The sequence below is a fragment of the Ornithorhynchus anatinus genome, chromosome 9, assembly GCF_004115215.2.
Source record: "Ornithorhynchus anatinus isolate Pmale09 chromosome 9, mOrnAna1.pri.v4, whole genome shotgun sequence".
NCBI classification, from domain to species: Eukaryota; Metazoa; Chordata; class Mammalia; order Monotremata; family Ornithorhynchidae; genus Ornithorhynchus; species Ornithorhynchus anatinus.
In genome coordinates, this window is record NC_041736.1 from 49,588,844 (window position 1) to 49,599,961 (window position 11,118).

General features: G+C 47.2%; 1 protein-coding gene across 1 annotated transcript; it reads left to right on the top strand.

The window, feature by feature from the left end:
- Positions 1-369: 369 nt before the first annotated feature.
- Positions 370-10,713, top strand: CNRIP1 (cannabinoid receptor interacting protein 1). The gene is made up of 3 exons (XM_029072533.2): positions 370-617; positions 3,096-3,246; positions 9,703-10,713. The coding sequence occupies exons 1-3, from the start codon at positions 439-441 to the stop codon at positions 9,865-9,867; spliced, it is 495 nt and encodes a 164-aa protein (XP_028928366.1). The 5' UTR covers positions 370-438; the 3' UTR covers positions 9,868-10,713.
- The last annotated feature ends 405 nt before the right edge of the window (positions 10,714-11,118 follow it).

Consider the following 11,118-nt stretch of genomic DNA (forward strand, 5'->3'; position numbering starts at 1 on the left):
ATGGGACGAAGGCAAGGAGGAGCCGGTTGGCAGCCGTCCCTCCTGGCTCCCTCCCTTCCCGAGGCGGCTGCCAGGCCCCCCGTCCCCCTCCTCCCTGCAGCCCCGGGCACCGCCCACCTTCCTTCCCGGTGGCCCCCCTCCCCCCCACCCCGACCGTCGGAGGAAGGGGATCGGGGGGGATCGGGGACCGAAAAGGGTTAACCCTTTCCTTCCTTGCCTTGTGCCGCCTGCCCCCCGGTCCCTCCCCCAGGCCTCGGGATGGGCTGCGGCCCGGCCAGGACTGGCCGCGTGGGCTAGGAAGCTGCCGCAGGGGCTAGCGAGCTGCGGTCCCTCCTCCCTCCCTCCTCCTCCTCCTCCTCCTCCCCTGTCCCCAGCCTCCTCCTCCTCCTCCTCCATCCTCCAGCCTCCCTCCCCTCGGCCCCGCAGAGGGAGGGAGCCATGGGCGACCTTCCGGGCCTGGTGCGGCTGTCCATCGCCCTCCGCATCCAGCCCAACGACGGGCCCGTCTTCTATAAGGTGGACGGCCAGCGCTTCGGCCAAAACCGCACCATCAAGCTGCTCACCGGCTCCTCCTACAAGGTGGAGGTGAAGATCAAGCCCACCTCCCTGCAGGTCCAGTGAGTCACGGCCGCCCCCCGGGGCTAGCCCTCCGCCCCCCGGGGCTAGCCCCCCGCCCCGCCCGGCCCGGCCCGCCCCTCGGAGCTAGCCCCCCGGGGGGCTGCGGATGCCGGGCCGCGGGGCTGCCGGGGGAGGGGGGAGCGGGAGAGGGGCGGCCGGAGGGGTGGCACCCAGGGGGACACTCGGGTCACTCGGGCCCCGCCAGCCCAGCCCGCAGCGCCGCTCCTCCCTCGCCTCTCCCTCCTCCTCCTCCTCCTCCGCCTCCTCCTCCTTTTCCTCTCCCTCCTCCTCCTCTTCCTTTTCTTCCTCCTCCACTCCCCCATCCTCCTCCATTCCCCCATCCTCCTCCTGTTCTTCTTCCTCCTCCACTCCCCCGTCCTCTCCCTCCTCCTCCCCTCCGTTCCTCCATCCTCCTCCTCTTCCTCCTTTTCCTCCTCCTCTACTCCCCCATCCTCTCCCTCCTCTTCCATTCCCCCATCCTCCTCCTTTTCCTCCTTTTCCTCCTCCTCCACTCCCCATCCTCCTCCTCTTCTTCCTTTTCTTCTTCCTCCACCCCCCATCCTCTCCCTCCTCCTTTTCCTCCTGTTCCTCCTCTACTCCGCTATCCTCCTCCTCTTCTTCTGTTTCTTCCTCCTCCACTCCCCCACCCTCTCCCTCCTCCTTTTCCTTCTCCTCCTCCTCCACTCCCCATCCTCTCCCTCCTGCTTTTCCTCTTTCTCCTCCACCCCCCATCCTCCTCCTTTTCTTATTCCTCCTCCTCCTTTTCCTATTCCTCCTCCTCTTCTTCCTCCTCCACTCCCCCCCCACCTCCTCCTCCTCCTCCTCCTTTGCCTCCTTCTCCTCCTCCTCCTCTTCCACTCCCCATCCTCCTCCACTCCCTCCTCCTCCGTATTCAATATTTATTGAGTGCTTACTGTGTGCAGAACACTGTACTAAGCACTTGGGAGAGTACCATATAACCATAAATAGACACATTCCCTGCCCACAACAAGTTTACAGTCTCTCTCTCTCTCTCTCCCCTCATCCTTCCGGCCACGGGCCGGGATCCTCCCAGACTCGGCTGAAGAGGTGGTAATTTTGGGTCGAATTGTATTTCCTCCCGCTCTGGTTTCCATGCTCGTTCTGCTGGCCATGGGGGCCACTTAGGGCAGGGCGATTCCTCCCCCCAGCCTCTAGGCCCTCCAACCCTGGGGAAGGAATGACTAGGCCCTGATCTCCCTCATACCCTGTCCCAGACATGGAGCCTGTAGAATGATGGGGGTGGGGGTGGGAGGTGGAGAATTTGGGGTCATTTGGGGGCAGAGAGGTGTGGATTCTCCCTGGAAGAGGAAGCATATGGCCGGTTTATCAATATGCAAACCTCTTTCTCCTCCACACTCCCCCCAGGTGATTTCCTGAGCTTCTGGCAGATCCTAATTGGAACCAGTCCTGAATTTGATTTTGGGTTTCCACAAGACAGCTTGGCTTCAGGGGTCACAGCCATTCCAGAGAACCCCGGGTCGGGGGTGAGGAGTTGGGGTGGGATTTCTAGGCAGAACCTGAAGGGCCTCAAGTCCCATAGAGGCTAGCACTTCATTCTGAGGATGGTGGTGAGCTCCTGGCTGGGGAGAAGATGGGATTGAGTTGGGGTTGGGATTCAAAAGAGCTAATGAGTCTGAAAGATCAGATTTGGGGTCTTTCTGACCCTGCTTGGAAGCTCTTTGCTCATGTGGTTTAGTGGATAGAGCATGGGCCTGGGTGTCAGCATAATAACTGTAGTTATCTGTTAAGCGCTTACTGTGTGTCAGGTACTGTACTTAGCGCTGGAGTGGATACAAACAAATAGGGTTGGACACAGTGGGGCTCGCAGTCTCAATCCCCATTTTAGAGATGAGGTAACTGAGGCCCAGAGAAGTAAAGCGAATTGCCCAAGGTCACACAGCAGACAAGCAGCCGAGTGGGATCAGAACTCATGACTTTCCGACTCCCAGGTTTGTGCTCTATTCATTATGCCATGATGCTTCTCCACTATACTATGCTGCTTCTCCTGGGTTCTAATCCCGGCTCTGCCACTTGTCTGCAGTGTGACCTTGGTCAAATCACTTCACTTCTCTATGCCTCAGTTACCACATCTGTAAAATGAAGATTGAGACTGCGAGCCCCGAGAGGGAAAGGGATTATGTCCAACCCGATTTGCCTGTAGCCACCCCAGGGGCCTGACACAGAGTAAGCGGCTAGCAAATTCCATCATTATTTTCCACCCTGCTCAGGCATTTTGGAGACTCGGGGTGAGTGAGACAGAGCACCCAGTCCCAAAACGTCACAGGGCTGAGAGGGGCGGGGAAATGTTGTCATCCTCATCGCTGGAAAACCCATGGGAAAATGGCTCCATTGTTCCCATGGAGTTGGCAGCCCTTAAGGGGTATGTGGGGGTCCATTTTAGGGCAGACCTGGGGGTGTAGGGGTCCAAGACACAATGGGCCTCCGGTGTCTTTCAGGAACATCTCCATAGGTGGAGTCCTCGTTCCCCTGGAGCTGAAATCCAAAGAGCCTGAAGGGGAACGCATCGTGTACACGGGGACGTATGACACGGAAGGAGTGTCCCCCACCAAAAGCGGGGAGCGGCAGCCCATCCAGATCACTATGCCGGTATGGCCCCGGGGCAGGGCAATAGGGGCAGAGGGAGGCAGAGGGTTAATTGTCATTGGTGATGACGATGATCATCATCACACAGCACATTCAAGGAATTTAACATATACGGTTACATAACTGCTCGGTCCTAGGCACCTCTTTCATTGCAGATTAGGCAGTGCCAAACTCCCAAACAGATCAGGACTCCTCCATCCAGAAACAGATCCACATGGAGGTTTCTTTAACTATGAATAACCCTCCTGTCACTAGGAAAGTTCCCCGGGGGTTTCCGGTTATTTTCCTGATGTGAGCCAAAAATTCTAATCCTAAAAGGTTAAGCTTCTCCTTTTAGCTGTCTTACGTTATTGATTTCCTACTCAGAAGAGTCAATAAATTAGAGTTCAGAATCTTCTGGTCCTTTCAAAACTCCTAAACGGACCAGTGACCTGCTGTCATTTAAAGAGCTTGGGTTCCTGAGACTTGTAGGGATGCAAGCTTGAACTTCAAACCTTGGAACTATTGGACAGAGGATCGGATCACTGGTTGCATTAATAAGAATGTTGGTATTTGTTAAGCACTTACTACGTGCAGAGCACTGTTCTAAGCGCTGGGGTAGATACAGGGGAATGAGGTTGTCCCATGTGAGGCTCACAGTCTTCATCCCCATTTTATAGATGAGGGAACTGAGGCACAGAGAAGTGAAGTGACTTGCCCACAGTCACACAGCTGACAAGGGGCAGAGTCGGGATACGAACTTCATGTTCTCTAAACTGCTTAGAATGAGAGATCAAATTCTCAAGGTCGCTGTTCACGTTTTGTTAATGGAAAAGTTGTTTTCGATCCCTGGACCGAAGATGACGATTGGGATTTGATTAACTATCGGTCACAACAAAATAATGCCCCATCCCACTCCCTTTGCTCAACCCCCCCTTCCCCGCCCCACAGTGCTTGTGTATATATGTACATATTTATCATAATAATTCTATTTATTTTTATTAAAGCTGTGAATATGTCTATCATTCTATTTATTTATAATGATGCTACTGGTGCCTGGTCACTTGTTTTGATGTCCATCAAGTCCCTTCTAGACTGTGAGCCCGTCGTGGGCAGGGATTGTCTCTGTTGCTGAACTGTACTTCCCAAATGCTTAGTACAGTACTCTGCACCCAGTAAGCGCTCAGTAAATACAAATGAATGAATGATGTTCAGATGAAACCAAAATCCAAGACGTGAAAGTGAAGTACTATCGTGGCCCTGTGCTGTAACTTTAGGAAGTTAGTCTTCAAGATATTTCTCTATTTAGGGAATGTATAACTCTGTCTTCCCAGTGACATGGGCCAAAATAGAAAGCTACCACCACTGTCAGAGTTACAGGCACAGGATGTGGCCTGTGTAGATGCTTCTATTTCAAGTCTTTGTCTCCACTGTAGTGTCATTTAAGATCAGACTGGAGAGCAGGCAAACATAATCTACTTTATTTTCTTCCCTTTTTTGCACCGTATCATTTCTCTCAATTTGTCCTCAAGGTTTTGTCCACACCAAATATATGGTGCCAGCAAATTGCTTTGGTGACTTTTTCCAGAGGAAAGGGAGAAAATGTCTAAGACAAATTGTCTCTCATTTTGGGAGAGTCCAGGGGGAGCTGCCTCAAGGAGTTGCTTATTTGGGGAGAATCCTCAAGGGGTCAGATTCAAGGGAGAAATACTTTTCTCCATATCAAGAGGGAAATTCTCTACCCCGGCGGTTAGACGGTGTCCTGTTACAGTCGTTGGTGACTGCTGTGTGTTTTCGAAACATACAGTCAGAGATCTTGTTGGAAGCTGGCAAGAGAATTAATGCCTCTCTCCCCTCCTCTAGACTGTAAACTGGTTGTGGCCAGGAAATGTGTCTGTTTATTGTTGTATTGTACTCTTCTAAGCGCTTAGTACAGTGCTCTGCACACAGTAAGTGCTCTGTGAATTCGATTGAATGAATGAATGGAATTTCAAGGAAAGAAAAGAAAAATTATGTTTCCCAATATGCAAGGAAGCAGATTCGTTATCTTTTGCAACAGTATAGTGCGGTCCTGGACAAGGCCTAACCCCTAGAATTCTCTTGGGGGTGAACCCCATGTGGGTCATGGATTGTGTCCAACCTGATTAACTTGTATCTACCCCAGTGCTTAGTACGGTGCCTGGCATATAGTGAGCACTTAACAAATAACATTTAGAAAAAAAGACCCCTACTCTCAAGGAATTTACAGTCTAATGGAGGAGATTACAATCTTCTCCTTCAGACCCTTTGTCTCAAAGAAACCTGTCTTCCTCCTGGTACTAATGGAATGAGGTAGTTCTTCCTTTCTCTCTTGTAAGCAGGTTCCATAGTGTAAGAAGACTCTATCATCTCATTAAGTTGATGGAAAGGCAATCCAGAAAAGGGGGAATTGGGAATATATTTGAGGATTTTCTGGTATGAAATTTACTTTCCTGCATTTCTTTCATTTGCATCTCTGATTAAAACATTCTTTCTTAGTCAACATCAACCTGTGATCATTATAGACACCACCACCATCCTCCCTGTCTCACAAGTCCTTTATCTTGGCATTATCCCTGACTCATCTCTCTCCTTCAACCCATATAGTCAATTTGTCACCAAATCCTGTCAGTCCTACCTTCTCAACATCTCTAAAATCCACTCTTTCCTCTCTATCCAAAACTGCTGTCACACTGATTCAAACACTTACTATATTCCACCTTGACTACTGCTTCAACATCCTCACTGACCTTCTTGCCTCCTGTCTTTCCCCTCTCCAGGCCATACTTCGCTCTGCTGTCCGGTTCATTTTTTTCTAAAATAAAAAAAATACAGTCCATAGCTTCTCACTCCTCAAAAACCTCCAGTGGCTAACTGCATCAAATAGAAATTCCTTACTTTTGATTTTAAGGCACTCAATCAACTGTCTCCTTCCTACTTACCACTCTGATCGCCTACTTCAGCGCAACCCACATACTTTGCTCCTCTAACTCCAACCTACTTCCCATACCTCAATCTCACCTATTCTGCTCCCAATCCCCTTGCCCAGATCCTCCCTCTGTTCTGGAATTCCCTCCTCCTTCACATCCAACAGACCACCCCTCTCCCCACCTTCAAAAGCCTCCTAAAATCATAGCTCCTCCAGGGGACCTTCCCTGAATAAACCCTCATTTTTCCTAGTTATCCTCCCCTCTTCATTGCCTATGTGTCTGGATCTGTAACCCTCACACACTTGATATTCATCCCACCCACAGCACTTATGTATATATCCTTACAGTCTGGCATTTCCCCCATCTGGAATTTATTTTAATATGTCTCCCCACCTAGGCTGTAAACTCGTTTTGGGCATGGATTGTATTGCACTCTCCTTAGTGTTTAGTACAGTGTTCTGCACAAAAAAGCAGCATGACCTGGTGGATAGTGCACAGGCTTGGAAGTCAGAAGGACCTGGGTTCTAATCCTGGCTCTGCCACTTGTCTGTTATGTCACCTTGGGCAAGACATTTAAGTTCTCCGTGCCTCAGTTATCTCATCGATAAAGTGAGATTAAGACTGTGAGCCCCGTAGACTGTGTCCAACCCAGTCTACTCCAGTGCTTACTATAGTGCCTGGCCCATAAGTAAGCACTTAACAAATACCATTAAAATAGTAAGCGCTTCATAAATACCATTGATCAGTTGATTGATTAAAAGTGAGCACTTAAAAAAATCACAATTTTTATTATTAATAGGAGCCACTACCCCAAGTCCAGTCCTCCATCCACTCCGCCACCTGAACCCTTTGTATCTTTGTCACCACCTCCTTCTCTCCCTACTCAAACAATCAATCAAAGGTATTCATTGACTGCTTACTGTGTGCAGGACACTGTACTCAACTCTTGGAAGAATATAACAGAGTAAGTAGACATGATCCCTTTTCTCAAGGAACTATCCAACCTAATGGAGGTGCTTACGGTCCTCTCCTTGAGGCAGGCTAAGTGGGTCAAACCATCAGGAGTATTTATTGAGCATCATCTGTGTGCAGAAGAGTCGCACTGGGGAAGAGTTCAGATTAGAACCGACCAAATAATTTGCTTCCTAAAAACTAAGAGAGCTTGGCTTGTGACCCTACTTGGCTCTCATCTCCCAAACCTACTGGTGGGCTCCAGATACAAATTAATGGCTGGAGCAAGCCTTTAGATGCAATTAACTCATAGGCTAAGGGGAAACTAGGATTCTCTGGCTTCAGTTAGCCTAATATTAACACCAGAATCTGATGGATTGATTTGAAGAAGGAAGAAGCCTGTTTGTGATTTCAACATGTTTCCATTTTTCTCCTGGGCACTGATCATGCTAGTTCTGAGCACATTTACTCCTTGATCTTGATGCTGCTTCTAGTATCCTTGGCACATAGTTAATGCTTAACAAATACCATTAGTAATGTTATTATCCTAATCTGCCCAAGCCTCTGATCAAGAAGAGCAATTTCTCTTCTGACTGCCGCAGCAGTAAGTTGAGATTCTGATTCCCTATGCCTTTAAAACATTTGCTCTGCTCTCCTGCCTATGGATCTCCCCTTTCAGTTCCCACTCATTAGCTGCTTGGGTATACACTGCCGATCCAACTCCTTTTGTTATCTACCCAGAAAAGGTGTGTTATGATGAGCTTTGCTTTTTCAGTGCTGGGGATGTGTTCCGGGGCCAGATGGTTAGTAATTCTCTCTTGGCATTTGCTTTTTAATTCGACTCCTAGGTAAGACTGATGAAACTGCCTGTGGTGTTTCCTGGGAGAAACCAGAGGTGTTTCCTGTGCTAGATCTAAGTTTCAAATCAATACATACAGGTGCTGATGACAAAAGGTTGTATTCTAGCATGGTTTTGTAGGCTTTTGGTTTGGTGTGGTTTGCCTCTCCATTATTGCTAGACTCTATTCATTTCTAAAAGGACAACTAACCCTCTCGATCTTTTTTTTTTTTGGTAGTATATTCATGTATCTTTGGATAATGCCCTGCCTATGTAACAGAATTTAATGACAGCTCTCAACTCTGTGTTTCCAATTATTAATTTTTGGGTGTGGGGATTTGTCCCAGTTTTAGCTGGACCATATCCTTAGCTTTGTTCAGTCCTATTTCTAATACATGTGTAAGAAAATATCACAAAACATGGATTTCACTAATATCCTGAGGTTCTCAGAAGTCTCCTTTAACGAACAAGAAGGTGAGGTGATATTGTTATGTCCAAGTCATATAAAAATCTCTGGAATGAAAATCTAGGGTCCTCTTTTTGTTTCAGAGACCTGTAAACATTAAATACTAACAACAATTCCTGATTCAGTCTACTAATATATGCTAAACCCCCTTCCAGCATTTTTCCTCTTCATGTTTAGTTTTGGTTTTATGGTTCCCTTTTCTTTTCCAGCTTGTGGCTAGCATGCCAACAACATGCTCCTCTTTTTAGTAATATCGCCTTATCCTCCTCCTCCCTGAAACGCCTTATTGGCTTGGGCACAAGAAATATAAATTGTTGGATGTGTAAGAGACTAGTTTTATATTAGTTTTTCCCTGGTTTTTGTAATGCCCTTTAGACTAATGTTACTGCTAAACAAGTTGATTTTGAACAAGCAACTTGAACGGAGGAATTGTATCAACCACTCTGTGGTTTCTGGTATTTGGGTGTGTGTTGGCTGGATAAGGTCATCCTGGAAAGAATTTCAGTAAATTCCATTGTGTTGGGAGGATGATAAAAAGGCAGTTTATATCACTATGTAAATGGATAATAACGATCTTTTAAAGGTCCAGCAGCATTATATACCTTCCCCAAGAAATCCTCCCAATATTTAGAAGTGCCCTCCAACATCCCCAGAGGACCCACGGTGGCAGGCTTGCCTAGTGGCTAGAGCATGGGTTGGGGCATCAGAAGCCCCTGAGTTTTGATCCTGTGTCTGCCACTTGTCTGCTGTGTGACTTTGGTCAAGTTACTTAACTTCTCTGTGCTTCAGTTACCTCATGTGTAAAATGGGGATTAAGATTGTGAGCCACATGTGGGACAGGGACTGTGTCCAACACGACTTGCTTGTCTCTGCCCCAGAGCTTAGAACAGTGCCTGGCACAGTATGTGCATAACAAAATCACTATTATTATTATTATTATTATTATTATTATTAATCCACAAATTTGTATAAAGCCCTCTTGAACCTGCTAATACTCTCCCTGCATGACTTTCAGTGGAATGGAATTCCATACACATACCATCCTCTGGATGAAGAAGTATTTCTGCTAGTTGAGGGGAGTTGTAGACAGAACCCAAATTCTCTGCCCAGAGATTTAATGCCTCTCATTGTCTCCTTAATTGTTTTTTTTGAATATGGGTTCTTCAGCACACCCCGATTCATGGATTAAACTAGGAATGTTTCACTGTTCCATCTCCAAGTCTCCAGAGCAATTCCTCCAAAGAATGGTCCTGATTAACTTTATTCTCTCTCCTCAGTTTAGTGATATAGGCACTTTTGAGACCGTGTGGCAAGTTAAATTCTACAACTACCACAAAAGAGACCACTGCCAATGGGGCAGCCCCTTCTCGGTCATCGAATATGAGTGCAAACCCAATGAGACGCGCAGTCTGATGTGGGTGAACAAGGAATCATTCTTGTGAAGGTGGCCCAGGCTGACGTTGCTCTACAATCTCTTCAGGAATCTACCTTAAACTACAACCAGCACAAGCCTTGACCAAGGCAAAAACTGGGACGGCCGTCATTTCCACACTTGGTAAAATAATGTTCCCGTCACACCTTTGGAAGTATACCCTCCCTAAGTCACCAGATCCTTACAGCATTTAAGGTGATGGCGTGACAGTTTAATAAAACATTTTTCTGTATTTCACTCCTATCGTACCCCTGCATCCAACAAACCCCGTCGTGCTGTTTACCCCCATGATGGTAGAAAATGAAAATGCAACCTAGATGTTATACATTTACAATGAACCACTTAACAACTGTGCTTCTTGTTCTCAGGTGGAGTGACTCGCCCCCTTTAAGTGTTGTGAAATACTGTGACTGGTTCTACCTTGTGAGATTTAGTAAAATGTAATTTTTGCTGTTTCCCTCTGGAATGACTGGAACAAGCTTTGGGAAAGATGTTCAACAGGGAGCTTTCTAACTGCTCGGTTGTTGTTTTCCCCCCCCCACTTTATTAAAACTCTGGCTTTCCAGGAACCAAACCGATCAGCTCAGGGTGCTAAAAAGCAGTAATTTCACTGCTTATGGCCTTGTGACAAACACACACACACACACACACACACACACACACACATACACAGTATTGGAGTTGTCAGCAAATATGTCACATGAATTACAGTATTACCCTTTTTATTTTGGGGAAGTGCTAGATAAATTGCCTAGCAGGAGCATCACTACAACCCTATCATGTGAACTTTGTAAACCGTGTATGGAACTGTAGTAAACTTTTTTCTTTCTTAATAAAGGAATTGACAGTGATCTAACTTGAGTCTTAACTTGTAATAATTAACCTTGGACAACCCGGCTGGAGCAGGGATGGCTAAAGAGACTTGTCCTGCTTGTCATCCATGTGGTCCAAAATACATGTCTACAACCTGATGACTGCCCACCTGAATCAACTCTGGATTCTTGCGTGGGATGCATGTAGTATGTAGTATCTTCACCTGGACAAGAGTAGGGATTGTCTCTATCTGTTGCTGAATTGTATTTTCCAAGTGCTCAGTACAGTGCTCTGTACACAGTAAGTGCTCAATAAATACGATTGAATGAATGAATGAATGGAACTCTGGTCATTGACCATTGCCCAGATAAGGGTGGAGTAACTAACTATCGTTCATCTTTGACCCTTTTGCAGTTCCTCTCAAATCCCCCCTGGGTTTGGGTCAGGA